General features: G+C 42.8%; 1 protein-coding gene across 1 annotated transcript in view; it reads right to left on the reverse strand.

Annotated features, from left to right (window-relative positions):
• The window catches only part of CFAP54 (cilia and flagella associated protein 54), a 263167-nt gene that overhangs the window by 13951 nt on the left and 225604 nt on the right, over positions 1-23612 (reverse strand). Inside the window, 4 exon segments of the mRNA XM_075274556.1 lie at positions 7567-7746; positions 18114-18316; positions 20590-20751; positions 21469-21610. Of these exon segments, the coding sequence (XP_075130657.1) occupies positions 7567-7746; positions 18114-18316; positions 20590-20751; positions 21469-21610 (687 nt within the window).

Genomic DNA, 23612 nt, shown 5'->3' on the forward strand with positions numbered 1-23612 from the left:
GGCCCGAAAAACACGTTACCTATATAGAGGATTTGGACAATGAAGACAACATGTTCTAAATCTAATGTCTGCACCTTCTCCAGAATTAAAATAAAGGCAGCGTTTAACTTTCAAATAGCACTGCACAAAGGAAGAGCTTATCAGCTTGTCTCATGACATGCTACTGAAAAGTGTCATTTGTGTATCTTAATGTAAATATAGTTGTATAAGCTTTTTGGGTTTTAGGCACTGCCAAGTTATTTATTACCACCCGCTCCCTTATAATGATGATGACGCCAAAGTCACTGTGGGTGTTCAGAGCTCACAGCTTTGGTTGACATTTGTCTTGCTCTCTGTCGGTACCAGCTGTCTTTTTGGATACCGTAAAGTTATGTTGACTTTATTAACAGCTATAGAAGCTTTAGCCAGGTTGTGACGGTGTGTAACCCTAACAACACTAAGTGGGATACACATTAATAGTCAGTCTATGTACGCTAAACGTATCACTGAAGTAATTTTTTTTCCCTCTCCCCTAATATAAGAAAGGAACAGACATTACACCTAGACCGGGGTTCGAGGCTTGTAAAAATCCAGTATTATTTGTTCTTCATGATGTGAAATATGTGTTGAAAAGCAACCCAAGATGAAGTCAGCCATGTGTGCCAGTGTGTTACTTGGCATGCCTTTGCTGGCCCCAACTGTAAGGGTCACTCTCCATTTCCTCCATTTTCCACTCCCCTTCACACCATGTGTGGTGAAGCAATGAGATGCACTGAAGTGCACCCTCTAGCCTCGTGTGGGACAGGGACATCAGATGCCACTCCAACCCCCTCGTCTTCCTCCGCCAGCCAACGGTGCGAAGATGAGAGGAGTGTGCTCTGAATGTTTTCTGCCTAGCAGAGGCTAGTTCTCACTTACGAAAATGGCCCCACTTTGACCTGTATATCAGGCACAATGGTGTAGGTTTCAAAGAAACATGGCACCAACAAGTTGGAAAACGTGGGCCATGCGTGGACCGTGTTTGAGTCTGGCAAGCTCCAGATCTGCTACCAGGTTCCAGCCATTATCACAGGCGCAAAAATGCCAGGCCCCAGGTGTAGCAGGGAAAAAAAAATGCCATCTCAGCCAGGATGGCATCCCTGACCTCGGAGGCACTGTGCTGTCTGTCCCCCAAGCTGATCAGTTTCAGCACGGCCTGCTGACATCTCCCCATGCCAGTGTTACAGTGTTTTCCGCTAGTAGCTGGGGTGGAGGTTGCAGCTTCGTAGGGTTTCAGTCTACTCCTGCCATGAATTTTGGCCTGGGAGAGGAGATAGGCCACCCCAGTTTGCACCCGGGGAACAGACTCCACCACATTCACCCTGCCTGTCATTAAAGATAAGCACTGCAGCATCCCTGACCACAGGCGCTTGTCCATGTGTCGGTGGTCAAGTGGACCTTGCAGCAAAGCGCAGAGCTCTGGGCCCGACTGATGTTATGGGACACATGCAGGCGCAAGGCAGGGACAGCACACCAAGAGAAGTAGTAACGGCTAGGCCCAGCATAGGGAGGTGCCCCAGCTGCCATCTGCTGACGGAAGGTCTGGGTCTCCAGAAGCATAAACAAACACCAACATCTCCAGGGCCAGCAGTTTATCGATGAGGCTGTTAAAGGCTTGGGCATGGGGGTGGGTTGTGTTGTACTTCTGCCTGCAATGAAAAGCTTGGGAAATGTGGAGTGGCTGGGAAGAGGCGCATGATGGTGCAGGCCAAAAGGGCGCATGAGGGTGAACTCCCCAATGTGTCAGAGATAGGTGTGTAGGTGTCCTTGCATCATATACTTGCACCATATTTGGCTTTGGAAGTTAATTTTGTGCCAAAAAGTGGTTAAGACAGCGATCCCTCAGCTACTCCCGTTACACTGTCTAGTGAAATTACCATCTTTGGAAGTGGACCACCACTTGTAAGATCCCAAAGGAAGCAGGCAAGAGATGTGCAGTGCAGAAAAAAAGATGAGAAAATAAGTGTAGGCTGTAGAGCACAGAGGGATCGGAGAGGACAGAGCTGGTGTCGGCCAGGTATTCCCACAACATGCGCCTATACTTGTCCCTCCTGGTGACACTAGGCCCCTGAGTGGCAGTAATTTGTCCAGGGGGGCCATTAACGTGTTCCAGACCTAGGAATAAGTCTTCCAACAGGGTAGAGTTTTGCATGCCTTTGCTTCTACCCACTGTTTTTGCTGCTTAGCTTCCCTCCACATCTACACTGCTTTCACCCCTAAACATCACCACAGTTTATGCCTTTGTTTCTACCCTGTTTTTTTTGTTGAATTAGCTTCCCTCTACATCTACACTGCTTTAGCCCCTAGACATCACCCCTGTCCATGTGGGGTCGGTGGCCTCGTCATCCACCAACTCCTCTTCCAATTGCGCACTGGCCCCTTACTGCAAACCGCACATGACCACAGCTGGCCCTGATGGCAAGTGTGTCTCATGATCCCCACTTAGGTCCAGACAAGTCGGTGGCGGGTCCAAAACCCCAAAATTGGAAGGAAATGGCGGATGCTGCAGTATTTCTAACACCTGTTCCTGGTGCTCGGGCCTGGTCTGTGTTGTACCCTGCACCCTGCTTAACGCAGCTGCCATATCCGAAGTTGTGCTGAGCGCATGCTAATGTTTCATGTCCAGTGCAATGGATGGGATGGGATTTCACATAAGTCTGCCACCCATGGCCACTCATGGTTGAGCAACTGAGGGAGTTGACTTTGACGAACCCGAGGGTTTTGGAGTTGGAACTACATCAAAGGTCTGTGCTGCTCACACACTCTGCTCAACACATGATATGTTTAGTGCCAGCAGTGTGGAGACGTCGCACAACAGCCGTTGTTCCAGCAGGTACAGGCGTTGTAGGAGTGCATAGAGGCTAGCAGCGGCAACTATAGACTTTAAAAACTATCCGCACAAGCGCCACACTTTCACCAGTAGCTCAGGAACATTGGGGTACCTTTTTCAAAAGATTAGCAGCAATGAGTTAAAAACGTGGCCCAGGCATGGAATATGTTGCAGGCTGCCAAGCTACAGAGCCAATCCCAGGTTACGGCCATTATCACACATGACAACATGCCTGGGCCCAGGTGCAGTGGCAAAAACCACATTGCCGTCTCATCGAGGATGGCATGACTCACTTTGTAGGCAGTGTGCTGTCTGGCCCCCAAGCTGATGAGCTTCAGCACGGCCCGCTGACGTCTCCCCACACCAGTGTTGCAGCGTTTCCAGCTCGTAGCTGGGGTCAATTTAACAGCGGAGGAGGGTGGTATTTCAGCCCTCCTCCCAGGAATGTTGTGTGGGGAGACAAGTCAGGCCACCACATTTTGCGACCCGGTCCACGCCTCAACTACATTCAACCACTGTGCCCAAATTGAAAGGTAGCGTCCCTGTCCGCATGCACTTGTCCATTCGTAACTGGTCACATGGAACTTTAGGGCTAAGCGCTGAATTTAGGGACCGCCTCATGTTTGGGGGAAAGTGCTGGTGTGGACGGCACAGTGCGGTGGCACAGTAGACACTCTGCCCAAAAAGGATTCCACTCTGCCCAGCCGGGATTCCAACATCTCCTGGGCCAGATTTCTTGAGATGAGGCCGTTGAAGCCTTGGGCATGTGGGTGGGTTGCGCTGTACTTTAGCATGAAATGAAAGGCTTGGGAGATGGGGAGTTGCTGGGAAGAGGCGCATGATGGCGCGGGCAAAAGGAGAAATGGCAGGAAAAGGTGAGGATAAGGGTGAACTCCCCAAAGTGTCAGAGGCAGATGTGGAGGTGTCCTGGCTGCTGGTCTGGACTGCAGCGCCAGCCCTGTCAACAGTGGGAGAGGCAGTGGCCGCCAGGCCAAACGACGATTATCCTGCGCTTGCTCTCACCCACTGAGCCCAGGGCTTGCCTTCCAAATGATGGCACCCGCAAGAGGTGGTGAGATTCCTCTCCGCAGATCTCCAAACCATCTTGGACTTGCAAATTGCACTAAATTTGTCATGTAACTGACATGTATATGATGAGTCTATCCATTGTCTGTTCATTTTGGTGAAAGTCAGCCTGTCAGCTGACAGACAGCTGTGCTTGTCAGTGATGATGCCACCGGCTGCTTGTACCCCCAGTTTTTGCTGCTTAGCTTGCCTCCACATCCACACTGCTTTTGCCCCTAGACATCACCCTAGTCCATGCCTTAGCTTGTACCCCCAGTTTTTCCTGCTTAGCTTGCCTCCACATCCACACTGCTTTTGCCCCTAGACATCATCCCAGTCCATGCCTTAGCTTGTACCCCCAGTTTTTCCTGCTTAGCTTGCCTCCACATCCACACTGCTTTTGCCCCTAGACATCACCCTAGTCCATGCCTTAGCTTGTACCCCCAGTTTTTCCTGCTTAGCTTGCCTCCACATCCACACTGCTTTTGCCCCTAGACATCACCCCAGTCCATGCCTTAGCTTGTACCCCCAGTTTTTCCTACTTAGCTTGCCTCCACATCCACACTGCTTTTGCCCCTAGACATCACCCCAGTCCATGCCTTAGCTTGTACCCCCAGTTTTTCCTGCTTAGCTTGCCTCCACATCCACACTGCTTTTGCCCCTAGACATCATCCCTATCCATGCCTCTGCCCCTAGCCATAACTCTGCCACCCCTGGAAACTCATGGTGCAGAAACTTTGGGAGCTGACTTTGAGGAACCCTTGGGTTTTGTAGATGGAACTCCATCAAAGGTCTGTGCAGCTCACACACCCTGCTCAAGATATGGTATTGTAGGGTTTCAGCGTGTGTGAATGACAGACAACAGCCTGTGTTTGGACAGATGTAGGCCTTGCTAGAGTGTTTTTAGGCTAGCAGCGACTCCTGTGCACTTGCAAAAGTGGGCGCACAAGCGCCGCATTTTCAACAGTAGCTTCGGTACATTTGGGTATGTTTTCAAAAAACTTTGCACCACTAGGTTAGACGTGGGCCAAACATGGAACGTGTTGGAGGCTGGCAAGCTCCAGAGCCGCTACCAGGTTCCAGCCATTATCACAGGCGTAAAAATGCCAGGCCCCAGGTGTAGCAGGGAAAAAAAAATGCCATCTCAGCCAGGATGGCATCCCTGACCTCGGAGGCACTGTGCTGTCTGTCCCCCAAGCTGATGAGCTTCAGCACCGCCTGCTGACGTCTCCCCACACCAGTGTTTTAGCGTTTGCCGCTAGTAGCTGTGGTGGAGGTTGCAGCGTCGTAGGGTTTCAGTCTACTCCTGCCATGAATTTTGGCCTGGGAGAGGAGATAGGCCACCCCAGTTTGCACCCGGGGAACAGACTCCACCACATTCATCCTGCCTGTCATTAAAGATAAGCACTGCAGCATCCCTGACCACAGGCGCTTGTCCAAGTGTCGGTAGTCAAGTGGACCTTGCAGCAAAGCGCGGAACTAAGGGCCCACCTGATGTTGAGTGACACGTGCTGGTGCAAGGCGGGGACGCCACACCGGGAGAAGTTGAGACGGCTAGGGACGGCATAGTGAGGTGCCACAGTTGCCATCAGGTCCGGGAAGGCGGGAGTTTCAACAAGCCGGAACGCCAACCTCTCCTGGGCCAGCAGTTTAGCGATGTTGGCGTTCTAGGCTTGCGTGGGTGGGTGGTTAGCGGTGTATTTCTGCCGGCGCTCCAATGTCTGAGAGATGGTGGGTTGTTGTAAAGAAGCGCCTGATGGTGCTTTTGATGGTGCAGGAGAAGGAGATAAGACAGAAACAGGGGAGGATGAGGGAGAAGTCAACAAAGTGGCGGAGGCAGATGAAGTGATGTCCTGGCTCGTCCTCTGGAGTGCATCGCCAGCACTGTGAGCAGAGGCAGTGGCATGAACGGCAGGCGACGTTTGTCCTGCCGTTGCTGCCTGCCACTGATTCCATTGCTTGGATTCCAAATGAAGGTGCATTGAAGTGGTGGACAGGTTGCTCTTCTCAGGGCCCCTACTCGATTTCGAGAGGCAAATTGTGTAGACGACACTATATCTGTCCTCGACGCATTCCTTGAAAAAACTCTACACCTTCAAGAAACGTGCCCTCGATGGGGGAGTTTTTCTGGGCTGGGTACAAAAGGGAACATCTTCGGACATTCCGGGTCTGGCCTGGCTTCGGCAAAGCAGCTGACCTCTGCCTCTGGACATGTCTCTGCCTCTAGCTACCCTTTTTGGTGCTGCACCTGCCTCAACATCCACACTACTTTCCCAGCTTGACATCCGCCTTGTCCAGGTTGGGTCGGTGTCCTCGTCGTCCACCACCTCCTCTTCCAACTCCTGTCTCGCCTCCTCCTCCTGCACAATGCGCATGTCAACTGGCTGCCCTGACAGCAACTGCGTCTCATCGTCGTTGATGAGGGTGGGTTGCTGGTCATCCGCCACCAAATCGACCGGAGATGGAATGGAGGAGACTCTACTGTTTGAGCATCTGGACACAGATACTCGTCTGTTAGGTCCGTGGAATCGCGAAATGGAGGGGCAGGTTGCGGTACAGTCAAAGGAAGGGAGAACAGCTCTGGGGAGCAGGGACAGTTGGGGTTATTGTTCTGGGAAGATTGGGAATTTTGGGTGGAAGGAGGACAAGACTGTTGGGTAAGAGGAGGTAGAGGCTGCCTGGCTGGTGGACAATGTGCTTTAAGCGTTATCCGACAGCCATTGCAAGACCTGTTCCTGGTTCTCGGGCCTACTAATCTTTGTACCATTCAGCCTAGTTAATGTGGAACTTTTGTGCAAAGCGCAGAACTTAGGGCCCGCCTGATGTTAAGGGACACACGCTGGTACAAGGCTCAACTCACCCTAAGTGCCAAAAACACTGCTGGTGCAAGGCTCTACTCATGCCAAGGGCCTCAATCTCTGCTGGTAGCTCAGCTTAAGGTCCTGTAACTTTGTTTGGAAGGGCTCATGTTAAGGGCTAGAAAAGTGAATTTTGGAAGGTCTTACCACATCACACACACACACACACACACACACACACACACACACACACACACACACACACACACACACACACACACACACTCAAAATGACAGTTAAGGGTGAGGGCTTTTGGAATTCCCATTGCCTATTCCATTTGTGGTTGTCATGGGGAACGTGATTTAAAGGGGTGGTTGTTACTGTTTGTTGAGCTTAAATTGGGGTTTGTGTCCATCCATTTGGGGAGTAAAGAAGGTTTCCAGGTATTTTCCCACTTTGATAGAGGTTTTTTTGAATGTGGAAAGTGTGTAGTTGTTAGGCAGTGATGTTGGGGTAATAGAGGGTCTTTGGTGTGTTAGATGCCCCCAGACATGCTTCCCCTGCTGTCCCAGTGTCATTCCAGAGGTGTTGGCATCATTTCCTGGGGTGTCATAGTGGACTTGGTGACCCTCCAGACACGGATTTGGGTTTCCCCCTTAACGAGTATCTGTTCCCCATAGACTATAATGTGGTTCGAAACCCGTTCGAACACACGAACATTGAGCGGCTGTTCGAATCGAATTTCGAACCTCGAACATTTTAGTGTTCGCTCATCTCTAATGACAACACATTTTATGCTACTTGTTCAGAAAAGTATCTGTGCTGCAAAACCTTTTTCATATACTAAACATTACCTGGGGTTTTGCTGATCTCTCCAAGGCTGGAAAATACCACTGTAGACAAAGTTCCTGTTCTGAAGCAAGTGTTGCCATTTGTTCCCCATGAACTTGTAGTTTGCTTTCTGAGGACCCACTGGAAGGTGACTTCAATGGCTGTGGTGTATGCTGATGAGAATCTTTACTTTCCAAATGTGCCTAAAACAGACATGAAAATAAAGTTTGTTTTTTTTTTTTTAGCTATGATAGTTATGCAATATCCTCACACTGGACGTATATAGATTCTGTAGGGGTACATAGAAAACATTTTATCTAAAGGCATAACTCACAGAAGACACAAGTTCAATGAAACAAACTGTCATTTATGCTGGCATTAGATTTGTTGGTGCAGAGAGTCCTCCCAAGGGTCCTGACCGAATCTTTACGGTTGAGCATGGTGGAAGTTTACCGTTCGGTAGTAGCAGCACAAAATTTGCATTTTCCAATTGCAAAGTTCTAGTTACTACAATTTCCTTAATATCATACACTAGCTGGTACCCGCGACTTCGTCTGCGGTGATTGTAGAAGTGGGTATATACAGGCGTGGGTAAGGTTTTCGTAGTGTGTATAAGGTATGGGATATGAAATGTAACTTTGTATCTTGTTTTTGCTATAATTCAGAGAATACGTGAGACTTTTGTGTTGAAGTTAATTTGTATTTGAGCTGCTATACGGTGTTGTGAGAAACTTTACATAGTGACTTTGGGACAGAAGTATTTGAAGTTAACCCTTTCCCGCCGATGGCATTTTTTGATTTTCGTTTTTGACTCCCCTCCTTCTAAACCCCATAACTTTTTTATTTCTCCGCTCCCAGAGCCATATGAGGTCTTAATTTTTCCTGGGACAAATTTTTCTTCATGATGCCACCATTATTTATTCTATATAATGTACTGGGAAGCAGGGAAAAAATTCAGAATGGGGTAGATTTGAAGAAAAAATGCATTTCTGTGACTTTCTTATGGGCTTTGGTTTTACGGCGTTCACTGTGCAACCAAAATGACATGTCCCCTGTATTCTGTGTTTCGTTACGATTCCGGGGATACCAAATTTATATGGTTTTATTTACATTTTGACCCCTTTAAAAAAAATCCAAAACTGTGTTAAAAAATTATTTTTTGAAAAGTTGCCATATTCCGACAGCCGTAACTTTTTTATACGTGCGTGTACGGGGATGTATAGGGCGTCTTTTTTTGCGGGACCGAGTGTACTTTGTAGTTCTACCATTTTCGGGAAATGTTATTGCTTTGATCACTTTTTATTCAAATTTTTATCAGAATCAAAACAGTGAAAAAATGGCAGTTTGGCACTTTTGACCATTTTTCCCGCTACGGCGTTTACCGAACAGGGAAAATATTTGTATAGCTTTGTAGAGCGGGCAATTTTAGACGCGGGGATACCGAACATGTATGTGTTTCACAGGTTTTAACTACTTTTATATGTGTTCTAGGGAAAGGGGGGTGATTTGAATTTTTAATCCTTTTTATTTATTTTTTTATATTTTTTTTTACTTTTTTTAAACTTTTTTTTTGCATTTATTAGACCGCCTAGGGGTATTGACATGGGTGGGCGGTGTCGCGGATTGTCAGAGCGGTGGGGGTCGGCAAACATGGCTGCTCCGGAGCGTTAAAGAGAGCCTCCTGGAGTATCGTTAAGGTGAGGGGCAAAGTGGTAAAGTATATGTATATGTGATTGTGTGGGGTTAGGGGCAAGGCTGTAGAGGGCAATATGAATTTTGTGGCTTGCTATGGTCCAAAGTGTGTGAGATTGCAGAGATGGTGGTGTGAGTTTGGGTTTTGTGGGGGTCCTGGCACAAACGTATGTGTGCTATTGTGACGAAAAGTAGCCTATTGTTTAATCGGGTGTATTAACTATGTTTGTGGAAAATTTCAGCCAAATTGGTGGAGCGGTTTTTCCGTGATTGAGGAACAAACATCCGAACATGCAAACATCCAAACACACAAACCCACAAACTCTCACATTTATAATATTAATAGGATTATAGATTTCGATTCAGGTGCATGGAACTACCTGAGATGCACCAGAATTATTAAAGTCTGGAGCTTGATAATAATTCTGACGCATCTGGTGCTAGTGGGGACATTGGTTAAGACTCATATATGAAACTCCATTCTTGATAAATTTCAGCTTTTTCCCAGCACTATTACATTCAAAGCATTTTTTGTTATAGAAAGGAAACTTTTACTGTTCGAAACACAGAAACTAATGAGGTCTAATAGTTTCATGTACTGAACAACATAACAGGTTTAGTCTCAGGTGTTAATGGTTATTACCAAAGATGAGGAAAACGGTTTGCAAGTTTCAGTAGTTCACACCAAAAAATCATTTTGAAAAGGTTGTTATAAAAATCTATTAAAACTAAACCTTTATTTCTTGCCTGGTACAATACATTCACTCCTCTGCATCCTTGCTAATTCCCTCATTCCTCTCTACAATCTTCCCATTTTAAGGGGTACCTCATTTTATTTTTCCTTTTTTCGTTCAGTAACTTATATTTTTCATAACTTCCTTCTAGAATGTCGATGTCGGACAATGGAAATCATCAAGACAAGTTAAGAGTCAAGGACGGAGTCAGAAACAAACCAAGGATCAAAATACAGAGAAACCAGCAAATGCAAAAGTAGAATACCCTTGCAGGAATTAGTAAACTAGAAACCTATATTACTCAGGTGTCTGGTGCACATAAATAAGGTCTGGGCAAAACGGATTGGCTGGAAAAAGTTAGATTGCTTGCTTGCTGTCAGTGTCAGAAAGGAACTGTTCGTACTCTATGGGAGCTAGGAAGTTAGAAGTCAAGGGACAAGAGAATGAGGAGGAAAGAAGAAACAAATTACACTGGCATTCATGTCAACCGGAAGGGACAGTATGCCATTCGATACAGAATTCTGGCATAGCAAGTAAGAGAGGAGGATGCAGACATGTAACCTAGTTGCAGGGACCACCAGAAGGAGCGGCACCTGCCACTGGCTTTACACGAGGCTTCTGAGTCCAGTGAGCGGTTGTACTCAGTTACTGGCGTCCTTCCCTGTAAGAGTGTGTATACACATGCACATGTAAAATCTGGCCAATATAGTATAATATGTTACAAACTGAGTAAACATACACAGGGAGTACTTTGGCACCTGAAAATGTTCTGTTCTTATGTGAGGAGGACACCATCTTTTTACCTAGCTATCTTTCCCATCTTCAGAACTAAGAAGGCACTCAAAAAAGATTGTAGAAAGATAGACAGGTGTGCCGTCAATAAGAACCTGAAGCCTCCTAAATGTTATTGATAAGAGTCTCCCATTTCCTAATAAACATTATTATCTCCTCTTTATAAAGATGTTCAGCCTTAAATCAGTCTTATGTTTAGGTCCGAGTATTTCCATTTCACCAGACCAAAGGAAAATGAAATCAATAACTCAGTAAAGACAAACCCCACAGCTCAGAACAGGCTTAACATTTACCAAAGCTTAATTATTCCATGAAATCAAAATATTTGCATGTGAAATTTTCAATAAAAGACGTTATGAATTTGGGATGAGGATCTGCCCCATCTACCCGTAATAAAGAACGCTTGCATAATGACACTTTCATCTTTGTAGAAAACATGTGATGACATTACATTACAGGGGGAGTTTGAGTGAATTCATCGTGACATGTTTAAAAGCAACAAAGCTTTGTTTCTGTAATGAAACAAAATAATCAAAGGCCTGTCTGCTTGTTAGCTATCTGCTCCAGACAGGGTAATACACGATTGTGCTGCACCTGTCAGCTAACTGCAGCTGATGATCTGAGGAAAGCACAAGGATAATATATGAAAAGGGAAAAAACTAACAAATCGGTCTATACAACATTTTAATATGATGCTGCTGGATATGTCAATTACATTTAATGTTTTTCAAGATAAACTCTGATATACATTTTGTTTAATTCTCAAACCTGTTTTACAAATGTGCACATTATTCTTTAACGCGATCTTCCAATTATAAAACCACTTTAATAAATGAACCGTACAGGTGGATATAAGAAACTTTGTAATATATCTTAGAACAGAAATATGTTTCTTTCTCCACTTACCAGACTGCTTTCTTCCTCCTTCACTTACAATGTTATCTCCAATAGTATCCATATCTCTATTCACTTTCACACACAGAAGCCTATGGAGAGGGGAGGGGGAGGAGGGGGTTGCTGCAGACCTGTTAATTGATTTATTGCCTCTCTGCAGTGGTAGAACATTCTCTTCAATGATATAGTATTGGTAAGTGTGATGTTTTTGTTACATTGTTTAATGATGTGTATGAGATGCAGTATGGGTATGCTTTCCAGCAGCCCCCTTTTCTCTAGACCTCTAAGTTAGAAGTAACCTCTCCTGATAAATGGAAATGGAAACATTTTCCTTTAATACGATATATTACTAAGTTTCTTATACTCACTTGTATGAAAAGGGTACAACAATAAATTCTTCCCCATGAAGGCCATTCAACAGTTCTGGTCTTGATAAATATGGTTGAGAAATATATTGGGGGGAGGGATAAAAATAATATGAATCCTGGCTACAACTGACCCCCAACTTCCCCCCTTATAGCACCTCAGATGAATTCGTTTTACTATTCTCAGAGGGAAAATGTTAGCTGTAGTTTTATTAGATGTAGCTTTAATCCAATCTAGGGTATTGTGGAGTAGAAATAAGGGACATGATGGTCCATATAGGAGCACAGGTCAGATTATATATTAGTCCACTTCCCCCCCGGGAAGAAGGCTAGCGCCGAAACGCGCTTTGGGGATCCTGGAGATCCATCCAGGTTAGGTAGTTGCTGCTCTATGGGTATGATTTCTCTATTACATTAACATGCTTATATACTTTGCTCTCTATATACTTTGCTCTTTGCTCTCTATATATCTACGACAAGCAGGCATCTATGATATTATCTTGATGTTTTACTACAACCATACACTATATCCATATGGCTCACTCTCTATATATTGTGTATCTTGGTTGGTTGACATCAGTATATGGCATTTAGTTTACATCATATCATCATATTATAGGAAACATTTATTATCACTCAGTATTTTTTATTGTGGAGGTATTTTTTTATTTGGCACAACAATACAATTTTGTGAAGTTCTGTGTAACTGTTATGCTTATGCGATGCCGTATTATGTCTATATACTTTCTTATGTGTACTTCCTTTAATTCACACACGATTTATAATATCTCCACAAATCATACTGTGTCCTGATTTATTTACTTTTTGATGTACTTACCACTGTGTGCATATAACTCCTCATAGGGTGATATGCACTTTTTGTGACGCTTCACAAACTATTGGAATTATATGGCACTTTGCCACGTCCATATATCTACTTATGTCTGTTTGCATATACCTACCTTAGCCGGCTCTCCAGTCTAATGGTAATTTTGTCCTCCCCATATATTTTTATATTGTTCCTCAATAAAGTTTTTGTATTTTGATTATACTTTAGTGTCCCAGACATTTTCTTTTGTTTTTTGGCTGACCCTTAGATTGGTAGGCCTGGTATGTTTTTCTAACTATGGACCATCAAAATACTGATCATGTGAATAGCCCCAATTCACAGACAGTGAAATTAATATGGCCAAGGTCTATCATGTAGCCAATACTCACTGTTGTGTAAATATAGGGTAAGGCCGCACATATTGGGTCCATTACAAGATATCCATCAAAAGACATCTGCAGTGTGTGTGGGGATTGTATAAATCCCATCCTCAGCATCTAATCTTCTACAAGTACGCAAAGTATGTCCTCGAACCAAAGGTGTTTGTGCACAAATACAACATATACACTATTTACAGCTCAATGTGGGTTTGCTGGTATGCCCACTGATGTATGGGCACTGTCCTTCAGCTATCTCCAGCAGCACCATAGAAATGAATAGAGTGACAGCAATGCTCCCCTGTTTTCATAATCGATGAGAGTCCTAGAAGTCAGACCACCACCAATTTGCAACTTATTTCCTATCCTGTGGACAAACTCCATTAAATCTACTTTTGAAAAGTGCAACAAAAATGTCAGAGAATAAAGATAAAGTCTCAAAAGTTCAAGAGTTTAATTTCCTACCTCTACAAGATCACCAATTCTGGAGATAACAATTTTATGAGTTCAATAAACACAGACTAATACTTATAATAAGAAGGCTAATAAACTGCTATTGTTAAGAATAATGTCCTTGCACCCAAAACCAAATAATGTACTGTGTATGTAAATGAGGTCTTTAGGCCTCGTTTGATAAATTAATATGTATTTCTGATAGATACAAATGAACTCTTTAACAACATGCACATCTTCAAAAAATGAGATGTAACAAAAATCTTTGCTTTCTCTTTTGCAATGAGATTTTCTATAAATTCAACTGAAATCCTAACAGTCCAGCACTAATGCAAGACCAGGCACTTTCTCTGACACAGAACAATATGCAAGTCAAACATTACAATATGAAAATCCATTGTTCATTCAGGTCACGTTCCTCCTTCGATTTAAGCCAACTATTTCAGGAGGTCAGTGGAGGAACAATTCTTCTGCCGAGGTGGAAAACATATATTAAATTCAAGCTAGATTCCAGGTCACTTCTTCTGACCCTATATGTAATTTCTACACTAAAACATATATTAATTGAGAATATGAAGCTTTATGGCAGAAGAAGGTTGATTCTTGCAAGAGATTAGCTTGGTGTGCTGCATAAAGAAAGTCAGATTTGTAATCCTATAAATGTAGAGGCTTCCCACTGATTCAGCTGGCACCCCCATTTACGGAAACAGATGGTAAGGTCATTGCTGGCATTTAGGAAATTGTAACTCTCAGAGCAGAAGACAGTGTGTATATTTTAGTTAGCATTCACATGTCATTTAATTGCTTTAAACACAAAATGATGTTTCCCGAGCACACAGCAAGTAGAAAAAAAAGCTTAATTACTTGCTAGTTGCTAAGGTAACAACATTTTCTCTAGGAAAATAAATTCCCAGATTTATGTAAACATAGTAATAATTAGAAAAAAACACTGATTTATTAGCAGAGAGATGACATTTAGTTGAATCATTAGTAAGAAACTATTGCTATAGGTTATATTTAACTAATTCGATTTTACACCTCAAAGCTATATTCTCAACAGAGAGCTAGAAAACAGGACTGTTTCAGTACAACACTTCCACCATCTAAATTACATTATACCGATCTGATTGAATATGAGGAAAATCATATAGCACAAAAATACTACATACACTGAAATGAGGATCTAGTTCCATCTGAAGACTGCTTGGGCATTTTAAAAAGATTTCCATATTTTTTTTTTTTTTAACAAACAGGATTTTTTTTCTTTTTTTGTGTTCTAGGTAAACTGAAATACTAAAGGGGTTTTCCAGTTTCAGCAAATACGTGTTATTAGATGTATAATGAAAAGTTATACAATGTTCTAATATACTTCTTTTATCAATTCATCATGGTTTTCTACATATCTGCTTGCTGTCATTCTTCCTGTTTACTTCCTGTTGATAAAAATCTGTCCACGGTCATGTGATATACAGTCCACGGTCATGTGATATACAGTCCGCGGTCATGTGATATACAGTCCGCGGTCATGTGATGAATACAGGTGCACAGCTCGCTATAGTCACAGTACAGTAACCAGACATCTCATCTGTCTAGTAATGAGCAGGGTACCTGTGTATCATCACATGACTGTGGACTGTGTGTGTGAGTATATATATATATATATATATATATATATATATATATATATATATATATATATGTATATTCCACTGGAAGTAACAGAATGACTAACAGAGGTCTAGAAAACCACGTGCAATTGATACAGAAAGTATATTCGAAAACTGTACATTTTTCATTATAACAAAATCATTTATTTGCTGAACCTGGACAACCCCTTTAGTATGCATGACCAAAAGTCTAGAATCTGTATATCAGAATACAAAAATAAATTCCTCCTTAAATGGAGTCAGAATTTAAAGGGGATATATATATATATATATATATATATATATTCATTCTTTTTTTAGTCTCGGGAAGGGCATATGCCTTGTTGCTTCTGCACCTGATCTTTAAAGATAAGGCACAGAAACAACTAGTTTGCCTAGGCAAAAAACCTTACAAATTTACATTAAGAACATCCCTGAAAGTACCAGTGATAGGCACTGCGGCACACTGAATTAACAGAATGTTAATGTGTGTACAAATGTTGTGTGTACGAATGCGGCCCCACTTTTAATTTTGCCCAGGGCCCCATTTTATCTAAACCCGGCCCTGCTGACGCTTGGTTGTTGCTCATCGGGATAAAGTGAGCAAAGTGCAGGGTTGAGCTGGGACCTGCTGTATGTCCGGGATTCTAGTACTATGCAGGACATGCAGTGGGTCTTGGCTCCACCCCGCACTCACCTACCAAACTTTGGACAACTACATTACATGTCACTTGTCCCTGTGACGTGTAATGTAGCTGTAGTGAGGCTGTAGTGAAGTTAATAGCACTGATTCTGCCTTATGGTGACTTGAGTCACATTAAATATAATAAAAATTATATAGTTTGCACTGTCTCTTGTATTTTCATATGTACATGATTCTAATCTACACCCTCATGCTTAGCCCCGCCCCCATCTACACCCCTTCCCCGCCCCCATCCACACCCCTTTTCACCCCCACTGGGCCATGGAAAAATTGTCTTGCTGAAACTGGTCCCTGGTGGAAAAAAAGTTGGGGACCACTGCTCTAGTTTATATTCAGAAAAGCACAGTGAGGCAGAATCACTTTTTTACATCACTTCTGTACAAAGTTACAAATGTGGCTTTCATGCCATCTTCTCCACTTTTCTTGAAGTGGGCAAAGCATCATGGTGAGGATGGGATCATCCACCATGTCAGATTCGTTATCAATTATGCCAATTTAGTGCTCCTTGTTGGTGTAGACTATAGTGAAAGCACAGAGACTCCCGGAGAATGCACCCTGCTATGACATAAGCGCATACACCAACGGCATAAGGGACACACAATATGCCAGTCATGATGAATGTCATTAGTATGGATAAAGTAGTCAGAGAATCAAAAAGGACTGGGAATTAAAGAAACCATAACAGAAAATTTAAAAAGAAGGGTACTTGTAGTGAATTTTTTATTATAAAATTTAGGAACATAGTAAGTCAGGTCTAAAATGCCTCCATAACAGATAACAATGCTGTTTAGGGGCTTTTAATGGGAAAGGAAACATTTATGTCTAGCCACAAACAGATGAAGAGCTAATCATATTTTTATGAATATGCAAATAGACTGAATAAGCAAAGGTAGGGGCTGATTTGCCTATAAACAGCCACAAGTGCCCTGAATGTCCTCTAAAATTGATGACCAACTTCACCCCTTTAGCACTAAATGACATTTATCAGTATTAGTATCGCCTGATTCAGAGTTGTCTGTAGGTAAATCTGGCAAATAGGGCCCAGTCTTGTTGCACTTACAGGCTGATTTACATATTAATAAAAGGATGATGATACATTGCATCATCAGTTTGCGCACACAGGGGTATGTTTTTTCTACTATTAAAGGACCCAGTGCAGGACTATTAGTTTGGAAGACATATTGAGTTGTTCAAGATGCCTTTAACAGTTTTGCGCATAGAGGTTTGGGAAAGTGGGAAAAAAAAACCTATACTCACCTGTCCCCGCTGCTCTGGCGTCTCCAATTGCAGTCTGGTCCTGCTCCTCCTGGTGTCTTGTTCCAGCGGAAGGCCTCAGTGGCATGGGTGAACCTGCCCTTTTCACCGCTTGAGGCGGCTGACAGAAAGCCCCCCCCCCCCCCCCCCGGGAGGAGTGGAACGGAGAGGGTGTGGCGGAACGAAGGGGCGGGGCGAAGCTGGGAGGGCGGGGCTTAGCGGCGTTCGCAGGCACGGAGAGGACCTGCTCTCTGCCTGAGCGTGAGGGGAGGTTGCTGGAGCAGCGCTGCTCCAGCGGCCTCCCCAATCCACCGTTCAGTGCTAAGCCAGTCCAGGACAGCTTGTCCTGGACTGGCTTAGGTAAGCAAAAATGACGCCCTCCCTGGGGCCCTGACATAGCGCCGCCTGAAGCGGTCGCTTCAGTTCGCCTCATGGGAGGTGTGGCGCTGCTCAGTGGCCTAAGGAAAAGACACAGGACGATGTATATGAATGGCATCCTGGGTTCCTTTCCTTAGGCCGCTGATTGGCCCCATCAGTCATGTGAGGCGAAGACATCTGGGACACCACTGGATTGGATGGTGACAGGGCATACCTTCCCTAGTCTTCTTGTGAAAATCTGTATATCCTGGACAACCCCTTTAAGACCTGAATTTTGACATTAGGTAAAATAATGTTGAATACTTTTAGAAACCTTTTTAAATGAATGCTACTTGTCTTTACCTTTGAGGTAGCAACTCTCCTCTTGTGCATTTAAATGTATGATCCATAAAATGAAGCTCCTACTTTACATACATATGAATATTCAGACTCATATACAATAGTCTAATATACCTTAGGCAGAGCATAAAAGCCTGTTGTTTTCTGTTCTAGTCCCCATAATAGTTCTGCAGGAAAGTCATTCACGCAGCATGTGGAATAAGAGGGAAGATGCTTCTTGAGAAACAGGTGCATCTCCACATAGCGCACTGTAATCCCATTATCAAAGACAGATGTGTATAGTGTGTCACTGGCAGACACTTTCCCATCATCAAAATCTGTAAAAACACATGTACATATAATAAAGCGAGTGATATATTGTATCTGTCACTGTTAATTGTAAGGATATTAGAATTCACAAATGCAGGTTACATGGGGATGTGAAGCTGGAAGGTGCTAGAAATTTCTTCGAAAACAGCTGAAAATTCTGACAACACATGTTCCCAGCCAGCTCCATTCGGACATCTCAAAGCAGGGAAGTGCTGTACAGGGGACCTTGGGACCATTTTGAGAGTGATAAGCAGAAATGAATGGGCACAGACAGAAGGGACATCGAATGAGGAGGGTCATAAATGTTTGCCATCAGATAGGGTTAAAGAATTAAGGTAGTGCCTTATGTATTTCCAAACCTGCATTTATTTAACTCCTTCAGGATGGCCCTCAGGACCAAGCATTTTAGGGTACTGAAGGGTAGCCGAATAACAGAAGCATACTTGAAAACTGTAGAAACACCGCTGCAAGGTACTGCCATTAGGTTTATAATGAATTTACTGCTGACAGACTCCCTTTAATAATGGGACTGGAAAAAAATAACACTAGTTCTGCCATTTCATTTTAGTCATCTTTTTATTTTGCTAAATTTGACTAGAGGCCTAGAAGCTGCCATTGTTTTCTCAATTCTTACGTTTCCCTTCCCTCTGTTTAACTCTTTAGATGCCAGAAATAGAGAATGCAGCAGGTTTTTGAAGTTTGGTGACCTGATGCTCTTGTCATGGGCACAGCTACTGTTCCTATCCTTTCACACAAAGTGTAGCAGTATGAGAAGGGTTTCAAGGTGAATAAAAGCTGCGACTTTGGATGGATATGATGGATGGATGTTTAGCGTATTGGAAGCTAATAACTTTGATGGAAGCTGCAATAGCCTCTGGGGTCTGGAAGCTACTGCAGTGGACAGGGAGGAGATGCAGCTCTGCTCCTGTTACTTGCTGCTGAAACTGCTCATCTGTGCAGGGTCCAGGTGTCGGACCCAGTTAGATCAGATACTGATCACCTGTCATGTGGATAGGTTACCAGACATACTACACCTCTCCTAAAGCTAACATATGGAGTTTCCCTATGTGATAACAGCTGAGCATCATGGTTAAATGAAGCCAAACCTTGGATGACTTTATAGTAAGAAGTGGTTATCCAGATGGGACAACCCCATAAACTAGAACTTAATTAAGAGGACAGAGGTGCTACAAAACTACAGGCAGTATGTTGAAGGCAAAGCAGTATGATGGAGCAGATACTCTAATGCATAGTAAGAAAAATTAATGTGTCATGCAGTTCCTATGGAAAGACAGTAATGGGGCTCAGTAATAGAGGACAGTATTTTTTAGATCAAGACAATAGGGTACATTTATGATGTCCCTATGCCAATTTTATGCCATAAAAGATTCTCAAACCATAGGGTTTGCAACCTTTTAAATACCATTTGTGCAAATAGCGTTTTTATGGCAGCCTCAAAAGTTCTACAAAGAGAACACAGCAGGGAAGTGGTGTGGTGTGGCTGACATATTTATCATCATTTATGCCAGTCCCCTGGTATGAATGATGACTGAAATCTACGCTAGTTACAAGCTGGCATAAATTTCAATATTGCTCATAGACTGACAGAAGATTTGCTTAATTTATGACGATGTGTGCATAGTATATGCTGCTCTCCTCATATAATCATATGGCTAAAACATTAACACACTTCAGATAGGGGAAGGCTATGGACAACTTTGCGGACATGTTTTACTGAAATGTATGTAGTTACGACTAGTTATGACTTTAAGAAACGTGTTTTCTGCAGCCTGAATGTATTCTCATTAGTGTAAAATACAGGAGACAAGCTCTCTGAATAAAGAGATGGGCTATACACCAATCTGCCAGAGATCTAGCTTGTCTAAAAGATTTCACTCTGAACATGCCAGTCTACTCTGCAATGTATAAAAAACATGCAGGCTGTAGCAGACAAAAACAATTCTGTAAAAAATAATGGGGCAAATTTATTAAGACTGGTGTAGTTTACGCCTATTTTAATAAATGACCCGTTTGGCAAAGGGTAAGCAGCCTCTTCATAAATCTGTCTTACATCCCTGATTCTGAATGGAAATCATTGGGCGTGCTCAACTTAGATGACCCCGATTCTCGTCCACATTTGCACAATGTGCACCTCAATATTATTCCTATACGCCAGTATTCTGCCCCAAAAGGTGACCAAGCCTTGTAACATAATAACAGGAAAGCAAAAATAACTCAACATAGGTTCTTGTTTACAAAGAATCGGCAATAAGTAATTTACCTGTCATTGTGAGCAGATTTTTAAGTCTCATTAGATGATTATGATATCGGATGACATGTATCCAGGACAGCATATCTATAGGAAGATCTCCACCACTTTTCTTTCCATCTATGGGACTTTCATTTGAAAGTTCTTGTATTTTAGCACAATTGTACTGATCATCTGTGAAGCAACATTCTGTAAATTACAACAATCACAAGTACTGAACTTGAAGCAGCCTGACTCCCCAGGTATTAATGGTGATGGTCACTTGTTTGGTGATTATTGTTATGTTATTCATCATTTTCATTTGCAATAGACATCTTCTAACAGACTCCCTACCGCCAACACTAGATTCTACAAAATGCAACAGAATTGAGGAAACTCATAATTCACTTATTGGGTCTAAATTTTCTTTACTTTGTTTCTATACTTGACAGATTTCTATAATTAGGGCCCAGGTCCATGGCTATAATACAAATTGAAAGTTTTCCTATTGGAAAACACTGCATACCACACTGTGCCAAAACAGAAATATAACAAAGACTGAAGCTTTGCAACATGCTATGTTATTGTCCTGTAGCTGCACATATTTACATCTCATTTATAAAGTGCAGGTAAATGTATTCTGTAAATGTACTAAATGTATAATGTGCTTGATAAAAGCAAGCAAAATACAAAATAAAATTATATGTCAAGTCTAGATCTACACTTTTAAACAAGGTGCTTACGGGCAAAGTTCCAATACTATACTAGACCAGAAGTTAAAATTCTAGTCCACTCCATCATATGTCTTTACCCATAGATTCACATCTTAAGCTGACCTGATTTCTACCATTCCCTGGCCCTGGAAATAAAGCAAGAGCACCCTGTAATATCTTTACCTTTCTTTGTACTTACCTTTCAGGTACTTTTGGTATGTGGCTAAAAGATCCATACAAGCAAATGATGGGATGTTCTGTTGAAGTTGGGTCTTTGTAGCCTGGACAATAACATCCTTCTCACCGATTAACTGTTTATATGCCAACATGGCTGTAGCCACCTACACGAACATATAAAAATCATGCAAAATACAACATAGCAAAGTTAAACAAGTAAAAGTTGGTAAACTAAATGCAAACTTATTTTACTAGATAAACTAAAAGGAGTAATGAATTTACAGAGGAGGTTCACAGCACGACATCCCGATAGACAGGTAATTTTCTGTTTGTTAATGTTCTTTCTGGAGAGGCTAAGATTTCACAATGCTTCTGAACTTTCCTGCCCAGAGCAATTTACTGGCAGTGTACAAGAAAGGTAATATCTTTCTCCTGACAGGGACTGTAACTCCTGTCTCTAGTTAGCAATCGTTTTTATAATCCAACATTACTTCTCATCAAGACTGTATTCGTGGTGATACCTCTGCTGTCTTTTTAATAGTACATGCTGTGTACAATCTCATCATTTTTCCTTTGCTTAATCACCAAGATCATTGGACCCATATCATTCACGACACTAGCAATATAGACATAGCTCCATGGAACAATGCCTAACATATTTTTTGAGGCTAAATAGTATTTCTTATCAATCTCTTGTTGGCAGAATTTGCTGTTTCTTTCAGAAAATAATTAGTTTACTGGATGTTGGCATCAGTCAGAGAACTATAAAGGGATTCATCAGAAGTGGCGCTACATACACCAGTCTTGATGAACTGTACTCTGGAGTGACTTGGGTCTAATTCATCAACAGGCATATGCCACTTAATGAAATAGGTGTATCCTCAGTCTTCAACTATCATTTGTTTCAGTCTCTGGTCTAAATTATTATAAATATGTCAGGCTGCAAGAGGCCACACCCCTCCCAACACGCTATGTAAGGGGGAATAAGCTGCTATTAGGCACCTCTGGTGGCAACATTTCCTTCTTGACAACAGAAGATCAGGCATGATGAAAAACTGCAAACATGGGGCCACACGGCGACTCAGTGGTTAGCACTGCAGCCTTGAAGCGCTGGAGTCCTGGTGTTCAAATCCCGCCAAGGGCAAAAAAAAAAAAAAAACATCTGCAAGGAGTTTGTATGTTCTCCCCTTGTTTGCATGGATTTCCATCCAATATTCCAAAAAAGACATACTGATAGGAAAAAAAAAAAAAAAAGTACATTGTGGGCTCTATGTGGAGCTCACAATCTACATAAAAAAAAAGCAAACAAAAAAACTGCAGACATTGACAGCTTTGATACTGGATTGGTTTGGAGCTGTGTATCAGATAAATCATTATAAATATATATTTTAAGAAATTAAACACCATCAAATGTTGGACATAAATAGACATGATGTTAAAGGGGTTGTCCAGGATAAACTGAGAATTAACCCATAATCTAAACTCCCTCCCCCGCCTAACTTCTAATTTACTTAAATTAAAAAATAAATAAATCTATAATTACCCATATCTGTGGAGCAATCATCTGACCAGCCCAGAGACACTTTTTGATAATCTGGTGACGTTCCATTTCACTGCTTCTGAAACGGAACGTCACCATTACTCTTCCCCCTCCCCTATCCCCATCAATATTTAACAAGCCTTCCTGTGTTCGGGGACGGCTCCTCCCCTCTTCCTGTCTACTAGAAGTGGGCGGAATAGGTTAGCTAGGGAGATGGGGGGAGGGGCTAGTAATGGGCAGGATCACTAGACTTAGTGACACAGGGAGGGGGAGTGTAGGAGTGAGAGAGGGAGGGGGAGTGAGAGGGAACTAGTGTAGCAGCTACACAGGAAGCTGCCCTGCAGGAAGCTAACACAAAGGCAGAGGATGTCAGCAGCTGCCAGAGACACCCACAAATCACTCCAGACACTGCTATAGGTATATGGGTCTACTTATTAACCCATTACTAGCACTATCAGACCTTTCTAGAAAAAAAAAAAGATTTTCTGCCCAGAAAACCTCTTTAAGAGGTGAATATTCTCTTTAAAGCAGTTGTCCAAGCCGTCTTTAAGCATCTATAGGTATTGTAAATGGGCCAACAGAATAGAAAAATGTACTCACCTCTCCCTGGTCTTCATTTTCCAGCA

This window comes from Leptodactylus fuscus, chromosome 5 (genome assembly GCF_031893055.1).
Source record: "Leptodactylus fuscus isolate aLepFus1 chromosome 5, aLepFus1.hap2, whole genome shotgun sequence".
Taxonomy (NCBI): domain Eukaryota; kingdom Metazoa; phylum Chordata; class Amphibia; order Anura; family Leptodactylidae; genus Leptodactylus; species Leptodactylus fuscus.